Here is a 27,179-nt window from a genome sequence, read left to right as displayed (position 1 = left end):
TTTATTTTATTTTATAGGTTATGATTTCTTCTTCTCTTCTTCTTTTTTATGTTGTCGAGCGTGTTGTCCATGTCTGTGTTATCGTCATAGCCTGTTTCCAGAGTCTATTTGTTTGTGTGTCTTGCAGCTTCTGTTTACTCCACAACGCTCACTTGCTGTGACTGTAGTTTTGATATTTTCAGTTTATTTACTGCGTTTTTGGCAGTATTTGACAGATCCATTCTCTCTATCCCTATCTATATTATTATTATTATTATTATTTTATTTAAAAAAGTTATTTCAACATTGGACTTCAGAATATGCAAGGAGTACCAATGGTTATATCCATCAAACCCAATCTATTTTTCTTTATTTGACAATTAAAATATTCTATAACAATTGTGTTTTGTGAGTTCTTTTCAACCTTTTGAATCCACCAAAGATTAGACAGTTTGGACACATCTTCCGTTTCTCTCACTAGTACATGGCTCACTCTACTTTTCTCATGTGCACTATCTTAACATCCTCCCTGACCCCAAAGCAAACAAGCCAACCAAGAGTAATAATCTCAAATCAATGGGTTAGCCTGTGAAGGGAGAGATTTTTACTGGCTGAGATTTATTTTCTGGTGCATTTAGCCACAGTAGTGTGCATAAACCCAAAGCTTTGTCAATATTAGCGTGTCCAGATCTACAGAAGCCTGCATTTGAAGTAGAGTCCGGCTTTCGCTGCTCTTTCTCCAACGACTCCTTTCAACTCCACCTTATGGTCTTTGCAGCTTCATAATAAGATAACTCTAAATCATTTACTAAATGTAAATCTTATTCCCATATTAATATACTACAAAAGGGTGGGATATATAATTAGCAGTCTACTTCGGCTGTGATAGTGATCTTCCTGCGGAATCAAGTTGTCTAGCCATATATCTTCCCAGAACTTTCAGCCTTTTTGACCTGTCCTGTGATGTTAAGCCAGTCTTGTTAACCAACTGCTAATGCTTGTTGTCAGCAGAACTGTGTAGATTAAGCTTCTGTTAATGTAAAACTAGAAGTCAATTTTCAGTTGTGACGTAGATGATTTAGTATATAAAGCTTTAACTTGAAAACTTTTGTACCAAATTATAAGGAATATAATAATATTTTTATGCTGTCTTTCTTCTCTCCGTATTTTAATCTCCAGAATCTATTGGTAAGTGCTTAGTTCTGAAGCGCACTTCACCCCCCCACTAATTTTCATATGCAGAATACTATGATTATGGTATTATTATAATGATGATGATGATTACTCTTAAAATGCATGGCATGCATTTTACTAACAGATAGTGTAGCCACCGGACCTTTGTAGCGGCACACACACAACCCTTCACAGAAATGTTGTCGTATCAGTCCTAGTAACTCTCAAGTTAGAAGGAACAATACACAAGTATCACCTAGTTGTAGTGCAGTATATGACAAGTGAGTCCAACATAATCAGTATTTATTTCCAGATAGCCTCTCTCTCTCTCTCTCTCTCTTTCTCTCTATTATATATATATATATCTTCATATACTATATATATATATTTCTCACTTTAATAGTTATCCAGTATCTCTTCCTAAACTATGTATTAAATATAGTGTTGTAAAGGTTTTCTTTTAGGATTTCAGGCCTATGCAATATATATATTTTAACCCTATATAACCAAACACCTAAGCTCTTGTAAGAATGATCTGCCTTGCCCCTTCCCCCCTGAAAATAATGGCCTTTGCCCAATTTGGTACACTGCTATTTTGTTTTTTATAATCTAAGAATTGTACCTAAAAGTATATATTCCTGTTTTTACAGTATAGAAATTCAAGTTTCTTTTAAGACCTTATTTAATTCTGTAACTCTAATTTGATTCTTCTTCCAAAGCCCTAGCCTCTTTCTTCTCGTACTAATGCTTCTTCTTTCTAATCTTATTTGCATTCATATTATCCACCCAGGTGGTACACCAATAAGAGGTAAGAGTGCTGAACTAACGTTCACAGAATGATCTTATTCTTTCTGTCCTTTCATACCTTCCATTATATCCATTTTTAAAAAACAAACAAATGCATTACAGAAATGTCCTTCATCTTTATTTCTTCCTATTGAGTTATGATCAGTGACTTCCATCTTGTGGTTTTGTTTTTTTCCCCACCATCCTTTTCACTTTTCATTGAAAAGGAAAAAAAAAGTTGTGTTCATTCATTCATTCATTCTTTTCTTCTTTTTCTTTCAAAAAAGATTCGTTACTTTGTGATATGCTTCAAAGAAAGCATATCCGGGTCTTCAGGCCACACAACCCAGTCACAGCGTACCATTTGTCCCTCTATTCCTTTTTTTCTTCTTCTTTTTCTACCTTTTTTCTTTTTTTCCCCTTTTTTTCTTTCTTTTTTTTTGGTCCAACTGGAGCAAAAAAAAAAAGATCATTTTTTTTCTTCCTTAGCTGTTCTTGTTTTGGACCAAGCCAAGATGGTCTGGAGAACAGTTGCAGACATGCAGACGACAACATGGAATATCTACTTTTTAACTTTGTCTTTCAAGGGGGTTTATTTTATTTTTTATTTTTGTTCAATTATATATTTTTCTTTTAACTTTAATAAAGTAAAGTAAAACAACAAGAAAAAACCCACCACATTCTTCTCCCTAATAAATTACAGCAACTATATATATATTTTTTCTTCTTGGATTTACCCATCTCTGGATTTTTGGATCCTTCTGATCTTCAGGCTTTGGAAATGGAAAGGTTGATGACTCAGTATTCTTGGTGATAAAATGTGGTATTGCTGGTTTTTAATCATTTTATATTAAAAAAACAACTGCTCATGTCTTTTGTAATTCTTGTTTTGTTTTTTTTCTTGGGTTTTGTGACACCACACTGCTAATCCCAGCCGTGGATTTTGATGGGTGTCTTAGGGCTGACATCCCGATGGTCCTCAGCAGTGATTGGTTGCTTCTTCCTTGTTGGCTTGGCCCCTGCTTTTTAACATTTTTTTGCCTCCTAATTCAACTGCTCTTGTTTTTCAGCAAATGCACTAAAAAGATTGTAAGTTGTGGCGAAATGTCTTTCTTTTTCTTACCAATCTGCATGTCTTTAAGGGAGTTTTGTTTCTTTAAAGGAATATTTTGATTACTATAAATGACTAATTTGTTTCTTTTTTCACTTTAAGCAGCCCTTTTTTTTGTACTCGCTGCACATTTTTGGCCTTCTTCAGCGGAAGACTTTCTTGAAACCCATCTTCTCCCTTTTTTTTTCTTCTTTTTTCTTCTTTTTGCCAAGTGCCACCTTTTGTATTATTACTTTTGCTGCGCAAATAAATAAATAAAAAATAATCTAATCAGCTAAACAGTGACAACCCTATGACCTAATATCCTATGCTTTGTTTTAAAGCCATATTTCCTTGAAGCAGTCTCACCCATCTTCATTTTAATAGCCTAGGAGAAAACAGTATATTGTGCTAGAAAATATGTTTGCCAAATACAGATTGTTTTCCTGTGCTAGCATTGATGGTGTGAAAAAAATAATCTCTTTGTTTTTTTCATCACATCATAATTTATTTTTTTTGTCTGTGCCACTGTAGCGAGAAAATGAACCGACGTTGAGTGGACCTCCGCATACAGGGCTTTTCATTATTATTAAGCGGTGTGTCGTTGGGAGCTGAAAAACCCTTCATTGACAGTCTCTTTGGCAATGTATTTTATATCCTTACAGGTGCCCTCCAAATCGAACTGAGCGAAGAATCTGACCAAGGCAAATATGAGTGTGTTGCAACCAACAGTGCAGGGACACGATATTCTGCCCCTGCCAATCTATATGTCAGAGGTAGGAATGATAAACCCGGGTATCTACCCTTCAGTCAGGCGCAAGGGGCGTTAAGTTACTCTCGGGGTCTATGCCATAACTACAGTAATAAGCAAAAGTATCTGGGCAAAGGGGTGGGGGGGAAGGAAAATAAACATTGGAAAAAAAGGTTTAGAGTATGAATTTGACAAGGGGAGGAATATGAATAAAGGCACCTTTGAGTCCAATCCACCCCTGTGGACTTAAGGTTTGTAAGTATGCTTCCGTTTTTACATCTTCTACTTTTTCCTGCATTGACTATTGACCTGAGCGTTGCATTTATTTTTGGGTTTTCCTCTTCTCCTTTCTTTGGTTTATAATTCCTAATGCGATTGCTTGCTGTGCAACTAATTTAGCTCTAATTGAAACTCAGGGGTGCTGAGGTGTGTTGTACCCACATGACCTCTGCTTCTGAGCTGAAAAGGAAAAGTTCTTAGCTTGGAAATTCTCGCCGAAGAGGACAGTGGTGTGGCCTGCCTTCTCTGTTTCTTTAAGCTTAGTTTCGTAGAGCTATAAATATATATATATACATACTTACTCTTAAATTGAAGTTTTATCAGTAATACGTAATCCCTGGCACTGCTGTAATGAACTGGCTGTTCTTTGTATTTTTCAAAAGGGGGAGGGGCGCAGACAGATTTGTCTTTTTTGATAGATATGAATTGGGAGGATAAATTCATAAAAAGTATATTCTTGTAAGGGTAACAGGCATGATTGCTTTTTAAACCTATGGAAGCTCTTAGTTTTATATATTTAAAGTGTCTCTTTTCTGGCACAGTTTCCAGGGTCTGGCTCTGAAATGAGAGCACCCCTTTTCTATATAATTTATACAAATAATCCCATCTCCCTGCAAAAAGAAAGGGTGGTTTGGAATGAGAAGGGGAGGGGGAAAAGATGAGGGAAGATTTCGGTTCATACAGCTGTTAGATCATTACTTTGGTGTGGGGAACGCTGTACAAAACTTTTATAATATATATTTATGATTTAGCTTTCTGACTAGAAAGGGTTCGGAGGTTATTTTGGCCTCCTTAGGAAGCTATCTGGTCCTTTTCCTTTCAAAGTAGTGTTTCTTGCATGAGGCATGTGTGCCGTTACGACTTGGAGGAGTTCCCCTTTCCCCACTCAAATGATGCTAGTTCCTAATACCGCGATAGCTGCGTGAAATTGCTTACGGTCAGAGCTGAGGTAGTAAGGTTTGATTAGAACAAGTAAAAGTTGTTCAAGTAGCAGTTGAAAGCCTTGATATGGCCTTTTTACTCTCTCTGTGTTTCCCTTGTTTTTCTCCTTTCCTCATTTCATTGTGTTCTGCATCAAACCCCCTACATCCCTCAGAGCTGCGAGAAGGTTGGTGTGTTTTTTACTTTTTTACCCACCTTACAAAACTATTAATTAAACCAATAACAAAGAATACAAATGAAATGAATGTAGCTGCATTGTGGCCTTTTTCTTTTTAAGTTGATGTTATGTTTAAGCAGAGAATGCCCCGGTCATGGCTTCTAATGTGTGCTGGTATCGTTGTGCATGTAGACAGAGGGAGAGAGGCTGGGTGCATGACAAGCCAGTAACACGCTTAACACTTCAAGGAGTTGTCAATCTGGTCAGTGTTCCTGCTTCTGCTTCTTTTTATCTTCTTTTCCTTCTTCAATTTTATTTCCCTTTGATTTCCATTGTTAATGCCTGCTGATACGGGAATGAGTTCCAGCAGATGCTCCTTTAAGCAGCCCAAGCATGAAGACTAATATTTCTCCTAAGTTTTTTTTTTCTTTTTCCGTTTTCCGTTTTCTTTCAGTACTACAAATTCTGCATTGCCCCTCACTTGCTTTGTGTGACCTCGGTTGATTGGCTGCTGAAGGCATGTTTTGCTCTTTGTCCTCCCTATGCCAGTCCCATTCACTCACGAGGCCATCACCGTAAGCCCCTATCAAATCTCTAGAAATTTATCTCAATTCAGTGCAAAGGGTAATTAAATGATCGCTTTGTATTCGTAGTCCCTTAATCCAGCGAAAGTTCGCCGCTCTTAAATCACACTTGTTGGCGTATAATGCTAAGCCATTCCCACCCCCTGCCATTAACTTCAGTGGATGGATTTAATGACCACTAACCTACCTCCCATTGATTTCAATGGGACGTGATTATGACTAACGTTTTCCGGCCGAATTTATTTACGAATCGGTTTGTTTATTTCGCTAAATCAAAGACATCCTTGTTTTGAAGGCCCACGTAAAGCACAGCCTATTGTGTGCAATGAAAGCACAGGCCTCTGTTGCCTCTGGCTCTACATATGCACACAGAAAATATTTGAAGCAGAAACACTGATCTGTTATTGCCTGGTAATTTTCTCAGTGTTGTGTTTACTTAAATATTAACTACTCTGTTAATGCAATGCCCTGCTGCTAAATAGTTTAGATATCACTGTCCCTCATTTTGTACACGTAGAGCTGCTTTTAGTAGTATTATTAATCCTAGCAGCTTATTTTGCTTCCCCCTCTGTGTGAACGCCATGGAACCCGGAATGTTTTAATGTTCTTCTCCTTCCCTGCCACCGTATACTTGCTTCATAATAATCCCAGGCTTAAACAAATATCCTCCTATTCCCTGTCCTACCCTCTTAATATCCCTGTTTCTTTTAAACTATCTTGCCTTCACATTTTTTAAAAAACCTATTCTCTATCCCAATATGTTTCCTTCCCCTTTCCTTTTAATTGTTTTTGTTTCCCTATACAAATTCTCTCTCTCCTATCATTCCTCCCTAAGCATGATTCCCTATAGACTCTTGTCATTTGCTTGCCTGCATGACCAAAACCAGTACTCATACTGGCTTTGCCTTGTTTCTTCTCCTGTGACTATATATATATCTATATATATCCCATGTCTGTTTCAGTGTTAGTGTGAGGTCTTGAGGCTGCATCCACTTTTTGAGTCTGACAGCAAATCAGAATTGCATTTTTCCGTGTACCGTAGGTGATGTGTTTCAGGGCTGTGATGTGACAATGTGTTGCAGCACATTTTTTCACATCAGCTGGAAGTGTGCAGCGTTGAAGTTGGTTTTGATACTCAACTCAAGCATGCTGTCGACTCTCCAGTTTTCTTCTGTGCATATATATGTATACATATGCATACAGAATATACATGCATATATATGTGTGTGTATGTGTGTGTATCTTTTGCATGGTGTTTGGTGTATTGTTAGTATATAGTTAGTTAATTGTGAGGCCCTACTAGGTCTGGGGTGGGGGGGGAGCTTTGTATGAATGTGGTTATAAAGATATTGATGAATAAATGTAAACAAATATGTACAGACAATATACCTGTCTGGTCTATATTTTATTTTCGGCAAATAAAAGTAGCAATTAATCGTTGAAAGTGTATCTATAAATGCATGTATTCTTGTGTGCAAGATCTATGTTCCCCATTTTTGTATGGGTTATTAGCTTTATGTGTGTTTTATTCCAGTTCGTCGGGTCCCACCAAGGTTCTCGATCCCACCCACCAACCATGAAATTATGCCCGGAGGGAGTGTTAACATCACCTGTGTTGCTGTGGGGTCTCCAATGCCATATGTGAAATGGATGCTGGGAGCAGAAGATCTTACCCCGGAAGATGACATGCCAATAGGAAGGAATGTCCTGGAGCTAAATGACGTCAGGCAATCTGCAAATTACACTTGTGTTGCTATGTCTACTCTTGGTGTTATAGAAGCAATAGCACAGATAACTGTCAAAGGTAAGGGGCATACAATCTGCTTTTTTAAAAAAAGATAAATCTTTACCATGGCAACACAAATTTTCTGCATATGAAGCAAAAGTCCCAACGCCTCTGATGCTGCTTGCCATTCTAGAGTAACATCAATTTTCTCCTTCGCAAATGTTTAGTTAAATTATTGTCGCAACAAAATGCTTTCCCCATAATATTTTGTTTTTGTTTTCGACAGTACTTGAATAAAACAGTGTTCTGTTTTGAATTGTACGTGTCCCTTCACCAAACCGCATTACTATACTTAAAAAAAAAACTAGTCAGGGTGCTGTGGTTTAATTTCCTGCCAATTGAATAAATTGTCTCTTATTTTCTTGCAGCCTTACCTAAACCTCCAGGAACTCCTGTTGTAACAGAAAGCACAGCAACAAGCATTACTTTGACTTGGGATTCTGGAAACCCCGAGCCAGTGTCTTATTACATAATCCAGCATAAACCTAAAAACTCTGAGGAACTCTATAAGGAAATTGATGGAGTCGCCACAACTCGATACAGCGTCGCCGGTTTGAGTCCTTATTCTGAGTATGAGTTCAGAGTTGTTGCTGTCAACAACATTGGGCGGGGGCCACCCAGTGAACCGGTTTCAACGCGGACCTCGGAGCAAGCACCGTCTAGCGCACCACGCAATGTACAAGCCCGTATGTTGAGCTCAACCACAATACTGGTGCAGTGGGAAGAACCCGAGGAACCCAACGGACAAATACAAGGCTACAGAGTTTATTACACCATGGACCCCTCCCAACATGTCAACAGCTGGTTGAAACACAATGTGGCCGACAGCCATATAACCACCATTGGGAATCTAATACCGCAGAAAACCTACTCTGTGAAAGTTCTTGCTTTTACCTCCGTTGGCGATGGGCCTCTTTCTAGTGACATTCAAGTCATCACTCAGACAGGAGGTAAGAGGAAAACTCTAGAAAGTTCTCAAAGGTACGGCTGGGGTGGGAGGGTTGGTATCTGACTTTTCTAAGCAGAAAAGGTACATATACATGAACCCAGTCAAAGTGTTTAAAAAGCATATTCTAAATCCAGATGGCTAAGCTGTGAGTTGGATTGGGGATCTACGTTTTCCGACTTTACCATGGAGTTTATTCAGTAATGAATAGTTTTGACATTTTTGTGGCTTGTACATACCTTTAACATTTCTTTATGCCATGAACAGCCAGCCTCTCTGAAACTTTGTTTGTTCGCTGTTTCCATTTGCATGTTAATCATGTAGTTATATATTGTTGAAATTTTCTCAAGTTCCTTCAGAAGCTCCATTTCCATATTCTGCTTTTGTAATGATAAATGACCTCACAGGACAAATATTTAATGAAAAACGCAAGTTCCGCACTGAATATAACTTCCTTGGAATATAACGTCCCTGCCCTGTTAAAATAAAAATAAAAATTGAACAACTACTTGAAATCCAGCACATCCTATGTACTTATGCATGTCAGGGATATATATATAACATTTTTTTAAATGCAGCACTTGAATCAAGTTTATAATAACAAAGTTATTACGGATAATAACTTTGTCAAGACCTCAGTACCCTTCATGGTTGAGTCAGTATTTGAATCTCCCTTTTTACCAGCAGAGTCCAACACTGCATACTAGTCCTTGCAAAGTAACTGTTGATACACTGATATTTTGATTGTAAGCTATACAGAAATATAATTAGGGCTTTAAAAAAAAAATCCTTAACTTGGAGAGCACAGTTACACTTTTGACTCAACACCACTACAACATGAAAACCCCAAGAGGGTGTCCCCTAGCCCACAGTCTTTGATTCAAACAGGAATCAGGCTTTCTAACTACCAGTGAGTTGAGGGAGGGGGGGCATACTCACTTGGCATCTGGCACAGAGCCCCTTCCTTGCCTTAATGGTCCATACTTATAGGGACATAAGTATAAGTATAAGCTAGCTGTCTATTCCAGGAATTGAATCAGTGCTGAATCCAGGAATTGGCAGCATACAGCCTACCTGCTCCCCAAACTCATAACAATACATTCCCTTCAAAGCTTCCATTTCAGCTGCAACCAGGGTGACCCATGGTCAGGAATTATTATTATTTTATGGTTGTTTATGGTGGTTGTTGTTTTTTAAAAAAACTTGCTTTTCACCATACAGCTCTCAAAGTGGTTTACAACAATGAAATATACCATATACAACATTTAAAACATAAAATAAACCTCCAAAAAAATTTTTGGAGAAAAAAGCAATCGCAAAAGAATTAAAAGTTGATGGGAAAAGAACAGGGCACTGAAGGAGTTGTGGGGAGTTCTCCATCCCTACAGTAAACATAAATCAGTATTGGATTCAGATAAGAAATTATGGGTAGATTGAAGAGAAAATCTACAAAACACACTTAAATTAGTAATGTAGAGCCATATTTTTCTTAGGAGAGTTTTGCAAAAAAAAAAAGGTCTGCCACATAAAAGGGCCATTCTCTAGTGCAGGCATAGGCAAACTTGGCCCTCCAGATGTTTTGAGACTACAATTCCCATCATCCCTGACCAGCTAGGGATGATGGGAGTTGTAGTGCCAAAATATCTGGAGGACCAAGTTTGCCTATGCCTGCTCTAGTGCCCATCAGCACACAGAGCAAATATGGAAAGAGCAAGCCGTATGTTTGTTCATGGGGCAGGGGAGGGAGTAACTGGATCGTCTTTCCTCAGTGATAGTCTTCTTTGTGACCAACTACCTAGACCATGTGGGGGGCTTTGTGGTCTAAGCCACTGAGACTAAGGCTTGCCGATCGGAAGGTTGGCGGTTCGAATCCCCGCAATGGGGTGAGCTCCTGTTGCTCGGTCCTAGCTCCTGACAACCTAGCAGTTTGAAAGCACATCAAAGTGCAAGTAGATAAATAGGTACCGCTCTGGTGGGAAAGTAAATGGCATTTCCGTATGCTGCTCTGGTTTCGCCGGAAGCGGCTTAGTCATGTTAGCCACATGACCCGGAAAAACTGTCTGCAGACAAACGCCGGCTCCCTTGGCCAGTAAATCGAGATGAGCGCCGCAACCCCAGAGTCGTTTGCAACTGGACTTAACTGTCAGGGGTCCTTTACCTTTACTTTCTTACCTATTTACTGAACTCCTTTCATATCACAAACTTTTAAAGAGGCGGTCTGCTCCTATGAGATTGTGATTGAAATAGCCCATAGGATTTTGTTGTGTTTTACAGCATTAAATTGCCAAATGTGTGGAGAAGAGATGGGTTTTCCCTCTTCCCCCTAGCATAGTATCTAACGATCATGTTTTCTCCTATCAGTGTCTAAGCAGTAAGCACAAACCTGCATTTACCTTTAGTAAAGAAACAGGCAGGCTCAGGGGATGGTTTATCTGGCTAAGACACAGAGAAGTTCATATTATTCCTGTTTGTCATGTATATAGAGTACTGTCATAACTTGAGTGGCTCTGCTGGATCCAAGCAATGTGCAGAAACATTTTGTCTGGTAAACAGTATGTTGACAGTGTAAAGAAAGGCTGCTCAAGCAACAGTATTAACTGCAATAAAGAACAGGACTATCTGGGTGATTAATTCCCAGCTGAGCAAACAGCGGAACGGAAAGTGACATGTTTGGAATGCATGTTTTGGAATGCTCTTGGGATGGTGACGCTCCTGGAAATGAAATTTGGCTGCTTCCATTAGTGGGTCTTCAATAGAAACCTAAACCTGGAAGCGGTGGTCTGCATGGAGTATATAATTGCAGGAAACAACTCTTAATTTTCCCCGTTGCCCCCAATAAATGTACTTACTGAATGTTGATATTGTGTCCTTCTGCATCAGTCCCAGGGCAGCCATTGAACTTCAAAGCTGAACCAGAATCCGAAACAAGCATACTCCTTTCTTGGACCCCTCCACGGTCTGACACAATCTCCAACTATGATCTTGTTTACAAAGATGGAGAGCATGGAGAAGAGGTAAGTGAACTAGCTTTACGCCTTTGAAACACATTTTACAGGCCTTGAAAGTTGATTGACAGGTAGTTAGCCTCGTGTTAGTTGAAGGTTACCTGGTTGCTTGTTTAGTCAGATGTACGCCCCCTTCAATGCACATGGGATTGCATCCTGAATTATCTTTTCTACAACCCTAAATGTGCTCTGATTCAAGATGTTCAAATTTATAATGTAAGGAGTAAAGACAGTGCCATGCAAACTGTTCTGTTTGTCTAACTATAGCCCCTTCAAAAATCTTAACTATGGTTTGTCTAACTAAACTCTCTGCTGTAATTTCAAGACTAAACTTCCATAAGTGGCCATCTTGATTTCTGTAACAAATGCAATGGAACCCTGGTTTTCGAATGCAATCCATTCCAGAAGACCAGTCGAGTTCCAAAATGTTCAAAAACTGAGGAGCAATGGGTGGTCGGTAAAATCCATTGAGAAAAAAGAAAGTCATTCGACTTCCGAGGTGCCTTTGAAAATGGAAGTGATTACTTCCAGGTTTTCAGCTTCTGGCTTCTGAAATGTTCAGCTTCCGAGATTCTTGAAAACCGAGGTTCCACTGTACAAGTATAACCGCATAGATGCATATTTTACTGTTGATTTTGAAACAGAAGTAAGATATTGGTAAAATTGTTTTTTTTCCCTTTTCTTTTCTGATGTCCTCTAGCCTCCATGGACTGATTGCTTAGAGAGATGGGTGGGGCCATCTCTTTGTAGATTGCATTGAATTCAGGGTAGTGTGCAAAAGCAATATGTTCATTGGCCCACATGGTTTGATTTCCAGATTGTGCAAGCAAAGGAAGCATTTTCCTTTGCACCAGTCAACTCCTATCGGGAGCTGATTCCAGAGGGCTTGTATTTGGCATTGAATTTAAATCCAGCCCCAAATACAAACCCCAGTGGCAGTAGGAGTCGGCTCTGGTTGGTAGCCTCTGGTGGAGCCAATTTGAGTGGTGGTGCTTCTTGCCCCAAATTTAAAAGGCACAAAATGCAAGCCCTGTGTGCAAAGGAATAATAGGGATCACATTTTAGGGCTCCTGATTCTTCCTTTGCAGTTGGCTGCTTTACCCAGCCCACATCTGATGGCATATGATGTCAGGTGTAGGATTGGTGGGTGTGCCTGGGAAACAAACATGTCTACAGGCTAAATGAGAATCACTGCTTTAGCATGCGAAGCAGAGATTCCCTGTGCCTGATGTAGATCACCCAGCTTCACATGGAGAGGCACCAACCACTTACCAGTAAGGTACTATTCTGGAAAGTTAGGATTTAGTGTAATGAAGCTATTCCACATGCAATGGCTTGTGCCTGGAGCTGGAACCACACTGTGATGGCAGTGGTTGTGATCTGGTCCTTACGTTGGAATAGACGTTTTGAGACTGAGTGTTAGAAATTCTTTAGAAGCAAAGACCCAAAGATCTAGATTTAAATTCATTTCTCCCTTTCCGACTTCCCCTTTAGCAGCGGATTTCCATTGATCCAGCTACAACTTACCACTTGCAAGGCCTAAAACCAAATAGTTTGTATTACTTCCGTCTGTCTGCACGCTCTCCACAAGGCCTCGGTGCTTCAACAGCAGAAATATCAGCTAGAACAATGCAGTCAAGTAGGTGTCTTTCTTTGATTACTTCATTTCTCTTCTTTATACTTGTTGACAAGCTTGTTGGCAAGTGAGTGAAATCCTATTATGTTTCAGTTATGGCTACATTGAGAAAATTTAACTAAAAACACGCAGGTCAATACACTTTGAAGAACTATAAGCATAGCATTTTCTTAGAAGAGTAATATGATACCCCCAACCTCTGTCATGAGACAAAGGATGCATCCAGACATTGTTTATCATACAGTTATGAATCTGTGCAAGTCTAAGGTTCGCACACCCACCCCTTGACATTCCTCTAGTATAACTGAGAAAATTGAAAGCTTTCGTTTCTGTTTTAAATTACACTGTTGAATCAGGTTCAAGGCTCTTTCCAGATTGGGTCTAGGATACATCAAGGATTGCCTAATTCCTTATATCCCTGCTTGATCACTGAGGTTTTCTGGGGAGTCGCCATTAGCGGCCCCCCGTGGCTTGGATGGACAACTCATATTTAGTATTGTGAGCCCAGATTTATGGAGCTCCCTTCAAGTTGAGGTCAAAACAGGCCCCCTCCTTCCTGAACTTACAGCAGCTACTGAAGACTTTTTTATTCCAGCAAGTCATTTTAATTGAAGCTTAATTTTATAGTTTTAGCTGATTTCTTATTTTTATTTTGCACTGTATCTTTATAAAACAGTTAGAGACTATTTTAGTTAAGGGGTATATAAAACTGCTTAAATAAATAAATAACATTCAACCGACGTTTTGTGTTGTGCCTAAATCCTAAACTGTGGTTGATCTTAAGTAAGCTCTGTTGAAGCAAGCCAACTTCAGGCCAAGCGTGATCAAGCTGGCTTGTTTCATCGAAACAACTGTTACGATTAAGCACAGCTTTCGGACAAAATTGCAAGCAGCAGTTAATCAAAAATAGAAACAAAAGTTTCTCATCTCCCTGTGGCCACACAGAAGTGGGAGGGGAAAGGCTTGCCAACGCTTCTTCCCATACAGTAACCATGGTCGATAGTGAAATCTAGACACAGCCAATATGCTTTTGGAATCCTCAGAAGCAACTGAGACAAACAAAGGTGGATCGCTCATCTTTCGCTTTGAGTTTTAAAAGTTTAAAAATATGTTTAGGAACTGTATTTTTTTTAGGTCTCAGAGGGAGGAATTACAGGAAAATAAAAATCTTTTCTGTGTTGCTACCTGGGAAAGAGATGCAAAAAGGACTTGAGACAATTGAGATCAGTGGGACTTCTAAGTAATGCATGTGAAAGAGGTCAAAGTTCCCAATTTCCCCAAATATTTCAAATATAAAACTGGATTTTTAAAAAGTAATTTCTGTGTATACAACTGGAGGAAAATCTATTATTATTATTACTGTGTGGATAGGATTTGTACCCCAAAGAGATGAACGTGTTAAGATTTTAATGACATTTGCTTCTAAACTACTGTGGACATGCATTTTGGTTCTATTTCGAATGAATTTAACTTTTGGTTAAGTAAAGTAAATCATAAGATTTCATTAGAAATCTCCAGACTGGTTTTGCTTAGGCAAACCTCTATATTAGCTGTTCGTGTATTGTGTGTGGCGGTGGGTTGGTGTTAGTTTGTATGTATTATGAAATCGCTGGTAGACTTTAATTCTTTGCTAGCCGAGGTTTCTCCAAGAGGAGCTAAAATATAAAAGAGAGACTGGACCTAGGGTAAGTACAAGTTGCAGTCAGAATCATCAGCCCTGTCACTTTTCCATGGTAGGTAAATCTTTGTCTCAGATTAGCATAATCCCCTTATTGATTCTGCATGTTTTACAGTGCTTTGGCTACAATTGATGTTTGAAATAAATACTTTTGATTTGAACCTTAATTGTAGTACACTTGTTCCAGGCCACTGCAGTTGTAAAAAAGAAAAGATAAAGAAAAGTGGACTGGGGGGGGGGGAAGAAACCTAGTGGTGCTTGATGGTTTTTATTTTATGTCTATTAGATGTGTTTGAGTTTCGAAATAGTTCTGATTCTTTTCTTCATGGCACTTCATATATAATTATATATATATATTAGATATGGATATCAATCTATAAAACATAGTGTATAAAAGACTGGTTATAGATAGATAGATCATCTATACATGATATATATGATATATGATATCTATATATGATATATGATATATCTATCTCTCTATCTCTCTATCTATCTATCAATATAAAACATAGTGTATAATAGACTGGCTATTTTGTCAGACATGCCAAAATATTTTTTTAAAAAAACAACTTAAAAATAACAGATCAACCAGCAAGCATACAACATAAAAGCTTAGGTAGTAGACACATAGAAGTATCATGTTTGATGTTTTTATTTCAAGAAGAATTTTTAATCACAGGTAGGTAACAATATATTGAGGCTCATTTTCATGTATTTCCCCCTACATCCCTTTCCACCTTTTAGTTCATTCATTTTCAGTTGGTTCACTTTTAATAAGCCAAGGCTCATAAGATTATCTAAAGTTTCTGTTTTTAAGTTTGCGATTTTGATTTGCCCTTGGTTTTTCCCTTCGTTATTTATTTTCTTTTTTCTTTTCCTTTTGTTCATTTTTTTTTCCTTTTCCTTCAACCACTTCTGTTCTTTCACACTCAAATCCTCCTTTAACCCACTACTGAAATTAGAGCCATCAGCTCCTCCTCAAGACATTAGTTGCAAGAGCCCCAGCTCCACTAGTATTTTGGTAAGTTGGCAGCCTCCGCCAGTGGAAAAACAGAACGGAATTATCACTTCCTACTCCATCAAGTACACTGGAATTGATGGAGAAGATGACAAGCCCCACGAAATTTTGGGAATTGCTCCGGACACGTCACAGTACCTTTTGGAACAGTTGGAAAAATGGACTGAATATCGGATTTCTGTGACAGCCCACACTGATGTTGGACCTGGCCCAGAGAGTGAATCTGTGTTGATCCGAACAGATGAAGATGGTATGTTTCATCCAACACGTCAGTTTGACTCTCTCTCTCAATCTGCTGTCTTTGTGTGGTCTAAAATTATTCCGTTTCCCCCCTCTGCTCATCTTTTTTGACCCCTGATGAGTTTTACGAAATATTTTAAACACAAATGCTTGCATTTGCATTTGTTTTGTTTTTGCTTTGAAATATATGCGCAGAAGAATCACACTTTAAAGTTTTGCCCCTTGTAAGCGTGTATATTTTTCTTCTATTTGAAGATCCGCCCCTCCTTTTCTTTCTTACTTTTTCGCTCTTCTGATTTTAACTCTTTCTTTAAGAGTACCCTTAAAGCATTTCTCTTTTGGAAAACTGATGCTGCTCCCTTTTTAAAAAAAATATTTTGGATGCTGACTCTCTTTCGTATCTGAACACTGAAGATTGCACCCCTTCCCGTTATCTTTTTCCCCCTACTTAAAAATAAAAATAAAAAATCAGAAAACAAGCAACATTTTAAAAGTCTTCTTGGTTTTTATTATTTTGATTACTAAATTACTTCTTTGTACTTCAATGCTTTGAGTCTCAAAGCATCTTCCTTGGCTTTTGTGCGTTTTTACATGTTTTTTCTATTTCTCTAATACTCTTTTTTCTTCCATTTTTGCATCAGTCATGGTTTTTGATCTTTTCACTGAAATGTAGAGCAGATTTGTTGGGTGTTTTCATTTGTATTCTTCGAGGAAGGATTAGTGGGTCTGCGCTTAAAAAAAAAAAAGAAAAGAAAAAGAAAGAAAAAGACACTGGTTGTTTTGGACAAGTACCTGTAATTCTTCTTTTATCCACTGATGTGTTCCAGTTCCTAGTGGTCCTCCTCGCAAAGTCGAGGTAGAGGCTGTCAACTCTACAGCTGTTAAAGTGTTGTGGCGTTCACCAGTGCCCAATAAGCAGCATGGTCAAATCCGAGGGTACCAGGTGCATTATGTGAAAATGGAAAATGGAGAGCCCAGGGGGCAACCCATGCTGAAGGATATCATGTTGGCTGATGCACAGGTAACTAAACATACTCTGTTAATTCACGTAACAAAAAATAATAATGCTGTACAGTGGTACCTCTGGTTACGTACTTAATTCGTTCTGGAGGTCCGTTCTTAACCTGAAACTGTTCTTAACCTGAAGCACCACTTTAGCTAATGGGGCCGCCGCGCCGCCGGAGCACAATTTTTGTTCTCATCCTGAAGCAAAGTTCTTAACCTGAAGCACTATTTCTGGGTTAGCGGAGTCTGTAACCTGAAGCGTCTGTAACCTGAAGCATATTTAACCTGAGGTACCACTGTATTTAGTAGTGTAATTACGTCTTCTATTTTGAACTGCAAAATGGAATGCCTCCTTCCTGTTCCAATAGGTTATTGCCACAGAGTGCCCTGAATATTTCAGAAGCCAACAGTCATTCATAAAATTCATAGAATCATAGCGTTGGAAGGGACCCTGAGGCATAGCTGTCAGCTTTTCCCTTTTCTTGCGAGGAATCCTATTTGGAATAAGGGAATTTCCCTTAAAAAAGGGAAATGTTGACAGCTATGCCCTGAGGACCATTTAATCCAATATGCAGGAATCGAACCTTCAGCCTTGGCGTTATCAGCACCATGCTCTAAGCAACTGAGCTAGTCAGACCATGTGGATGGCACTGTGGTCTAAACCACTGGGCCTCTTGGGCTTCCTGATCAAAAGGTCAGTGGTTCAAATCCCCGTAACGGGGTGAGCTCCCATTGCTCTGTCCCAGCTCCTGCCAACCTAGCAGTTCGGAAGCATGCCAGTGCAGGTAGATAAATAGATAAATATGGCAGGAATATGGCCTTTCCGTGCGCTCTGGTTTCCGTCACGGTGTCCCGTTGCGCCAGAAGCACTTTAGTCATGCCAGCCACATGACCCGGAAAGCTGTCTGTGGACAAATGCCAGCTCCCTCGGCCCAAAAGCGAGATGAGTGCCACAACCCCAGAGTCGCCTTTGACTGGACTTAACCGTCCAGAGGTCCTTTGCCTTTACTTTTACCTACCTCTGAAACTTGATTTTATTCCTATAAATAAATCACTGTTCTGGATCTGCATCAGTCTGTATGAAGTAGTTTCACTGCAGTGGGGTGAAACCACCACTTCTAAAGATGTGCACCTGAAATGCAGAATTTGAACTTTCAGTGGTGCCTTTGTCTTTCCCTGTTAGGTCGTTGGTACTATCAGAAGAGACAGTGCCAGTTCCCCATTTGGCTGGGATAGCCTCACATAAAGGATTTCTAGACTGGGAACTATATCTGTTGTGTATTTGATAAGCAAGATCAATTGTGTCTACTTTCCTCTTACTTTACATTCATGTAATATAAGGGATGCGGGTGGCGCTGTGGGTTAAACCACAGAGCCTAGGACTTGCTGATCAGAAGGTTGGCAGTTCGAATCCCCGTGACGGGGTGAGCTCCCGCTGCTTGGTCCCTGCTCCTGCCAACCTAGCAGTTCAAAAGCACGTCAAAGTGCAAGTAGATAAATAGGTACCGCTTCGGCAGGAAGGTAAACAGCGTTTCCGTGCGCTGCTCTGGTTCGCCAGAAGTGGCTTAGTCATGCTGGCCACATGACCAAACGCCGGCTCCCTTGGCCAATAAAGTGAGATGAGCAAGCAACCCCAGAGTCGGTCACGACTGGACCTAATGGTCAGGGGTCCCCTTACCTTTACTAATATAAGGGGAAATAAGATGTTTCTCAATGTTATGACTATTAGTTAGCATTTCATGTATTTTTCCTGTGACTGGCAGGAATTTTCTAACCTGTTTCCAGGAATTACATCAGTAGGATTTTTATTTTTTTAAAATCTGTGTCCTGTTGTTGCATTAATTTGTCACTACCTCCATGAGCAAGACCCAACTGAAGTTAAGCATTTTAAGTCCTATTAATTTCAAATCATTTAAGCTAAGCATTTGTTTAAATCCCTTCCATTGAAATAAATCATTTTGGTTGGGTCAAGTGCAGTATCAGCTAGAGTTTGGTATTATAGGTTTTGAACTCAATTACATACATTAAATATAGAGGAGTGTGGTTTAAATGAAAATTGACCTAGTAACAAGTGATTCTAGATTCAATAAGTGATTCTAGATTCAATATTATTACAGACATTCCTAGTGTGATGAAGTGAAAGTGTAAAACTGCTTATTTTTTCTCTCACAAATTATAACAGATAATAGAGAATTTATGTTCTGAGTGAATAGATTTGTTCACATTAAGGAAGCTTAAAAAATATAGGATTTTAATTATCTCTATGTGCTTTATGAGCTTGAAATTCTTGAGTTCATTGTGCTGGTATCATAAAAATATGTATCCCACAAAAGTATTCCATTTAAGATTGATTCTGGATGAAAACATGGCAATAGACAATCATAATCATCAGATATTATGCTCTAAACAGTTTAGATGGAAACAATTTGTGATAACTACAGTACATTCAAAGAGGAACTGTAACTTTTTTCCCCTGTGGAGATATAAATCACTTCTATTTTGCTGATGTGTTCCTTAAATGATTTCTGAACATGCTAGCCCCTTTCCTTATTCTCACCAATGTTTTTAGCACCATTAGAACAAACTATTCCTGCTTTTGCTTCATTGTGAATCTGGGCAATGACGTAAAAAAGGGGAAGAACAATATGGTTGTGTTGTGTCGTTCTTGAACTTATTTTTTTCTCCTGGGGGGGGGGACTATAGTCAGATTCCAATTTTAGATGATAGAAGGAGCAGAGAAAATGTGCTGTTGGTCATAGGGTTTCATTACTGACATGAAGTCTCAAGTACATATAAATTGCCTCTATTAATCTAAACAGGTGCACTGAATTAATTTTGACAAGGTAAAATAGAAATGAAAATGAATATGGCTTAGTAGCATGTGATTAAACAAAATGTAGCCTTTCATTACATCTCAGCAGCTCAAATTAATGCAGTCATGAAACATTACTATGAAATAATAAAAGCACTCCAGACTGGGATCTCTACTTTCCTAGAAGGAGGAGAGTCTGTTACTTATTTACAATTTTGGCAACAAGTCGCGCTGCTTTTTTAAGGAGCTAAATTCAGGCTGATTTTTTGCAAGCTAGTTTTTACGATTTTTTTTCTGTCCTAAGAATAAAGTTGCCTCAGCCCAGGCTACAAATATCTCCTTATCTCTTCTGTTTTTCTTCCCAACATCCTTTACTCTCAATTAGTGGGAATATGATGATACTACCGAACATGTGAGTAAAAACTGACTGGCCAATCAAAAAAGTGTGGTGGCTTTTTCTCTGCTTTAATCTTTATTTTTCCCTACATTTGGTTGTTTGCACATGTGCATGGATTAACACCTTATTTCATCATCTATGGCATTTGGATTTTTCTGCCTTCTTTTTTCTTTCCTTTTGGTTTGGCGTATTGCTGATTTTTTTCTAAGTGTGTTGAATTTGCATACTCGTCTGTTCAGTCACTGACACTAACTTTTATCTCGCAATGCACTCCAGGAAACTATTCTTAAAATAACACAAAACATGTAATCATTCCCATCTGCTTGATAACTCTGCACCTTCGGGTCCCAATGCACTCAGGGTTTGTTATAAAACAAATTACTTTTATTTTTAGCTGCTAACATGGTGCCCATTTCTATTATTGACACATCATATTAAATGTATATTTGTGAAAATATACATTGGTACTGGCTATGTGCCAGTGATGTTTAAACAGCTTTGTTGCAGATATCACTTCCATCATTATTAACTAAGATTCCATCATCTCCATTTAAAAAGATACTCTTTAATCTGTACTCTTTTCCCCGCCCATACTGTCTCTGCCACTTGTAACTGAAGCCCCAGAAACTGAGGGTGGATCTATATTCTAGTTTCCTCTCTCCATTTGATGAAAAGTCATCAGTCAGTGAACTGATGTTGAATATCCACACACATTATTTTCTTGTGGATAATTCAGTATTTCAGTTCAATCTTTGAAAACGAACATTTAAAAAAAGCATTTAACTGGGAAGAGATGTGTGGTCCCAAAGGATTAAATCATAGAATGACCGAAGGCCCAAGTCTGAAGACCTTGGATTGCATTTTTCAGATGCATATTACTGAACCCATTTTTATTATCCATTAATACGACTATTTTGTTGTTGTTATCTTACTGAGTGATTGCACTCATGGATTCTACACATACATGAGCATTTTACAAACCTCAAGCAACCTACCGTACTTTTCCGTGTATAAGACTATGTTTTTTCCTTTAAAAATCATGCTAAAAAGTGGGGGTCGTCTTATACATGGGTAGTGCATAGGGTGGATGTTTGATTGGTTGCTGCTGAGGCTATTGTGCGTGTTATTGGTTGCTGCGTCAATGGGTGGTGTTGATTGGCTGACACTTCGGCAGTTGGGTGGGTGATTGGCAGCTCCTGCTGGCGATGGGACAGATGGGAGGCAGATTTTGCGATGTGGGTGGGTGAGCAATTTTTGGCATTCCCCTTTAAAAAAAGCTCTGGAACTCTTGGCAATCCTCTGCAAAAACAAGCTGAACAACTCTGTGCCATCTCCCCCATTTTCTTAAATTTGAGTGCCCCAAAATAGGGGGCGTCTTACAGACGGAAAAGTACGTGATATATAGGTGATTGTCACATGACCCAAAAATCCCCATTTTCATCCCTTTGCACATAAGCAACACAACTGGATTTAAGGGGAAGAAAAGAGACTTCTGTTGATGGTAACAGCCAACTGTGCTGTCCATGATAGGTGGAATCACGAATAAACCAGAGCTCTACTAATGTATGGAAAGTCTCCACACATTGGCACTCTGAGTTGATTAAGCTATTCATTTTATAGCCATTCCTATTTAATAACAAATCTGTTTGCAAACTCTGCCACCCATACATGAAACCCCATTTGCTACCCAACTTTGCCATTTTTATTAGTGTTGAAAAAAAGTGCATATAGGGTTTACTAATTGGAAGTAAGAAAAAACTAAGAACATGCTTTCTTACATTACAAATTATGTCCCATTGATTTCAGTGGGAGCGTGTTAAGCACATATATGGAAATCAATGGGACTTAAAAGGCTTAATTTTGGCTGGATCATACTCTTGATACCTAGTCTGTAAATTAAACATCATTAGTTCCCACTTCTGTTCACTTTATGAGCCTTTCCTCAGTAATTAGCAATTTGATTGTTACTGATTTATAACTTTCTCAACCTGCCCTCAGAGCCAGTTTCAAACATGCTTTAATCTTCATCCCCTTTTGTTTATTAAAAAAGCAACACATTGTATTCAATACTAAATGCCTTTTCCATCTTCTCTTGTTCCATTGCAACCAAATTTTCAAATTATGTTTAATGGCTCTTTCAGATTATAGAGAACAAATTACTCTTATATTGAATGCCACTTTACAAACACTACTTTTATAAAAGTGTATGTATATTTTATTTTTAATCACTAAAAGAAAAGGCTTTCTAATGTACAATCCTGTGCATATTAACTTTAAAAATATCCCTGTTACATTTAGTTGGGCTGACATCAAATGAATGTTCATAATAGTGTGGAGCGTTACAACAGTGCAGTCCAGTCCTATGCATGCTTTACTCAGAAGTAGCTGGGCTTACTTCTGGGAACAGTGCATATGAAAGCAGCCTTCATATATTACATAAAATCAGGGCTTTTTTTTCAGCCTGAACTCACTGGAACTCAGTTCTGGCATCTCTCAGGTGGGCACCATTGCCATTGTGTGACCAGGCAGCGATAGCCCCAGCCCCCAGGGATCATAAGGAAGGAATAAAGACTCTGACAACGTTATATGGAATTAAAATTAGGCCACAACTTTATTAAACTTCCGAATGTAGGAAGACCTTGGCTTAGGCCTTGGGCGTGTATCCCTCACAACCCCCCAGTCAGGGGGAACTGGGGCTTATTAGGGTAAATGAGATATGGGGGTGCTCTGCGAGACATCAGTGTAGCAGGCAGCCCAGCCCATATCCCCACACGCAGGGTAGTTCACTGACGACCTTTCAGTGTATGGCCAGTGACACCCATATATATATAACCCATTTAAGAGGGGACCCTGGAATCGCCACCACAGGGGGGTGAGTCACCACTTCACACACACACACACACACACACACACACGCCAATATAGGGAAGAAAAGACTAAAGAATTCCACCCAAGGCCATAACCGCCAAAGCTGTGATGAATTGCTACAGGAAAGACAAAACCTGCCAAAGCAGGAAAATTTATTCCCGGTCCTTCAACAGCCATCGGTCAAAGACAGTAGCAGTGCCCACTAAACAGGAAGAAAAAGTTAACCTGCAAACAAGAAACATTAAACAAAGGGAGAGTAGGTAGGGTGAATCTCCAGAGCCGACTGCCTGGCTATTGTCGGCTCCACCCCCTGTTTGTAAATGGGGCTGGTGCCACCTCCCAGCAAGAAACTTGATCACTGAGTCTGGGTGTGAACCTCAAAAAATTAACACTGAGAGGCAAGCCAGCCCCTGTTTGCCAGTAAGCTCCCTGGGGACTATAGCACCATGCACGATCCTGTAAAGGGCACCCACAATGTAAAGTGTGAGTGCTCATTATAAGAGAACAAGGGAAGTGTTTGTGGTGAGTTCTGGCACCTTTTTTCTAGAAAAATAGCACTGCATAAAACAGCTTTAGAAGTTGGAATGTAAGTAGGGTTCTCAGGTATACAGGCAGTGATAGCATAACTTTTTAAATAATGGCTAGTAAATTCTTAAATCAAACCTGATTCTCATTCCCCACTTTATTTGTACTACACCAGGAATAAGACTCTACACAGAGTGAATTTCAAAAGGATTTCCCCCTCCTCCGTTAGTACAGTTAACAGCACTCAGCCTTTGGCCTTTTGCTTGACAAAACGACTTGGGGCATGCTGCTCAGAAACGCCTTCATGCTTATTGCTGACACAAGTGAAATACAGTGCATTGCAAGGCCTCACCCACTATTCTGGTCCGACCAAAAGCTTGCCATCACTGCAGGTCGCACGAAAGCCATGTGAGCTGAATGTTATATGTTGCAACTAATTGCAAGGCAAAACGATCTTGATTTAGTAGTAGTGAATATGTTTTAATACGCATTCTGGTTTTTGTTTTTGTTTTGCTTCATTTTAGGAAATGATAATAGCGGGATTGCAGCCCGAGACAACCTATTCTCTCACTGTGACGGCCTATACGACCAAAGGAGATGGAGCGCGAAGCAAACCCAGACTGGTGTCCACGACTGGTGCAGGTAAATAGATGGAGATTCCTTTCATTTCCTTGCAACCAGCAGTTTGCGCTTTGATGCTTTCCGAATTGAAACTCAAAACGTTCGTGTAGGTGGCTATGGCATGCCTCAGTGGCGTAGCAGCTGTTTCCTGTGCTCAGGGCAGGTGTGTGCACCAAGCATGGAGGGTGCCAGCCTAGCCCTCAATGATGGTAACACCGGAGCGACCCCACTGGAGAAAAATGGGGGGCAAACTGAGCCACCAGTGGGGTGGAGCCCTGCCAGCCGATGTAGCCCTTGGCAGATGGAGAATAGGCCTGGGCTATGTATTGATACATCACCTAGGGCTGGTATGAGGGCTAGAGCGTGATGGCGGCTTCACCTGGCAGTATATGGTGAGTGAAGCAGTTGCCACCTCTCCTGAGTCCCTCTACAACCACACTGCAGTTGCCTACATGTGGGTACCAGGCTCATGGACATGGGACCATGGCCCCCCCCGCCCCCCGCAGGATATGCCCCTGGTAGGCCTAAGTCGGGGTAAGCAACCTTTTTCAGCAGGGGGCCAGTCCACCATCCCTCAGACCTTGTGGTGGGCCGGACTATGCTTTTTTGGGGGAAACAAACGAATTCCTATGCCCCACAAATAACCCAGAGGTGCATTTTAAATAAAAGGACACATTCTACTCATGTAAAAACACGCTGATTCCCGGACTGTCCGTGGGCCAGATTGAGAAGGCGATTGGGCCACATTCAGCCCCCCAGGCCTTAGGTTGCCTACCTCTGGCCTAAGTGTATAAAACATTTGAAATACTAAAACAATTTTACCAAATAGATAAAACTGGTGACAAGACCCCGATGAGGATTGAGAGTGTAGGTTTTGGATAAACAAACCTAAAACAAATAAAGTGGGACCAGAAAAAGCTGAGTACTTGTGCAGAAGGAATTCCTGTCGATGGATTTATTTTATTTTAAATATATTTTAAATATTTTATTTAAAAAATATTTTAAATAAAATATTTATTTTATTTTAAATATTTAAATTTATTTTAAATATATCGATTGTGATGTTGTCATTCACTTCCTGTCACTAACTATTCCGGAAATGTGAAGCTACTTCCAAAATTCATAATTAAAAACACAATTGCGGTACTGTTGTGCAACTCAGTTTCGGTGGTGCCTGTTCAGGAGAATTTCCCAATCAGTTGTTGACCTATTGCTGGATTCTAGCCACTATAATAAGCCTGATATATGACAAAATGTTCTAATCTGCTTTTTATTTTACCAAATGATTTACAATGCATATGAGTCATCTTCAATTTATTATTTCTGCCACAAAGAAATAATAGTAAGTCTCACATCACGTGACTATATATATTTAGGCAAAACAGATCAATGTGTGTGTTTTTTAAATTGTCTAAACCCAGATAGCTGACACAATAGTAAAAGCAATTTATGGTATAAATAATTTAGCGGTATCTCCCCGCAGCCCCTCTTCTTAGAAATCTGAAGGAGTTATTATTATTCTGTTTCTGTGGACTCACCTGCTTTTCCTTGTGCTCCATTGGCTTCAGTGATAGTCATAATGCAGTGAAAAATAGGGCTCTGTAGCGGCCTCTTACGCAGCAGTAGGGAATAGTCAAAATTAAGCAAAGAGATATACTTCGTACACTGGGAAGAAAAGAGAAAACCTGTACAGTACAATGCACAGGATTCTATTTCCACAAGAATAAGGTGTTAGCAGTGAGGAAAAGGTGGGAAATAGCTATACAACCATCTGTATTTGTGTATTGTTGGTAATAATAGGTAGTACTTGGGTATGCCCCATTTTTTAAAAAGAAAACACTCTTTTGGTGTGTAATAAAGAGTTGCATTTAGATAGAAATGGGAGGGGGGCAGCGGGACGGATTCAGGGCCATACATTGCCTCCTATTCCCTTAGGAGGGTTTAGATATACTGCATGTATTAGTGAAGGTCATGGATTTTGCATAGACTGTATGACCTCTCTAAAGATTTTATAACTTTTTTTTTTTTCCTAAGGGAGAGCTGAGTTCATTTTATATGCCTTGCTCAGAACAAATGCTCACACCTCTGTTCTCAGCCTTTCGCTAGCCAAAGTTTGAAACTTCAGTAGTGTATCAATTATCACAAACAGAAGCTTGACACTGCTCAGGTTCACACATCACATTAAACCATGGTTTTAAGACAGTAAGTAAACAGCAAACCATGGTTTATTTTCTCTTGCAACCCCATAACCAGGGCTTTTTTTCTCAGTCAGAACTTGCCGGAACTCAGTTCCGGCGCCTCTCAGGTGGGAGCCACAAGGGAGATGTTCATGCTAAGTTCCGGCACCTCTTTTTCTACAAAAGCAGCACTGCCCCTAGTTAATAAACCTCTTGGGCTTGTTGATCAGGAGGTTGGCAGTTCGAATCCCTGCAACGGAGTGAGCTCCCATTGCTCAGTCCCAACTCCTGCCAACCTAGCAGTTTGAAAGCACATCAAAGTGCAAATAGATAAATAGGTACCGTTCCGGCGGGAAGGTAAACGGTGTTTCCATGTGCTGCTCTGGTTTTGCCAGAAGCGGCTTAGTCATGCTGGCCATATGACCCAGAAAAACTGGCTGCAGACAAACACTGGCTGCCTCGGCCTGTAAAGCAAGATGAGCGCCGCAACCCCAGAGTCATTCGCGACTGGACTTAACTGTCAGGGGTCCTTTCCCTTTACCTTTTTTGAGGCAGTGGACTAGGTTTGCACATAATACTAAACCATGGTTTATAAACTATAGTTTATTCAAACCATTATTTAACATTACGTGCAAACCAGGCTAAATATGAAATCCAGGCCAGTTTTGTAAAATTAAGTCATAATGCTTTTTTCCACAATGTTTCATTGTGCTGTTCAGAG

The 27,179-nt window shown here is 39.6% G+C and overlaps 1 protein-coding gene across 27 annotated transcripts in view; it reads left to right on the top strand.

Moving 5' to 3' along the window:
* PTPRD (protein tyrosine phosphatase receptor type D) overlaps positions 1-27,179 on the top strand; it is a 722,358-nt gene that overhangs the window by 547,888 nt on the left and 147,291 nt on the right. For 6 of the 27 annotated variants that reach the window (XM_080987674.1, XM_080987659.1, XM_080987678.1 and 3 more), the window contains 12 exons: positions 1,159-1,167; positions 1,943-1,960; positions 3,694-3,804; positions 5,155-5,166; positions 7,276-7,545; positions 7,896-8,477; positions 11,354-11,487; positions 12,973-13,117; positions 15,758-16,063; positions 16,881-17,074; positions 20,256-20,282; positions 24,185-24,302. In XM_080987674.1, the coding sequence (XP_080843800.1) occupies positions 1,159-1,167; positions 1,943-1,960; positions 3,694-3,804; positions 5,155-5,166; positions 7,276-7,545; positions 7,896-8,477; positions 11,354-11,487; positions 12,973-13,117; positions 15,758-16,063; positions 16,881-17,074; positions 20,256-20,282; positions 24,185-24,302 (1,926 nt within the window). The remainder of the gene's footprint in view (positions 1-1,158; positions 1,168-1,942; positions 1,961-3,693; positions 3,805-5,154; positions 5,167-7,275; positions 7,546-7,895; positions 8,478-11,353; positions 11,488-12,972; positions 13,118-15,757; positions 16,064-16,880; positions 17,075-20,255; positions 20,283-24,184; positions 24,303-27,179) is intronic. The other 21 variants (XM_080987663.1, XM_080987661.1, XM_080987662.1 and 18 more) reach the window with 11 other exon arrangements.

Source organism: Podarcis pityusensis (assembly GCF_964106645.2).
Source record: "Podarcis pityusensis genome assembly, chromosome: 17".
In the NCBI taxonomy this organism is placed as follows: Eukaryota; Metazoa; Chordata; class Lepidosauria; order Squamata; family Lacertidae; genus Podarcis; species Podarcis pityusensis.
This window is presented reverse-complemented; position numbering and strand designations above follow the sequence as displayed.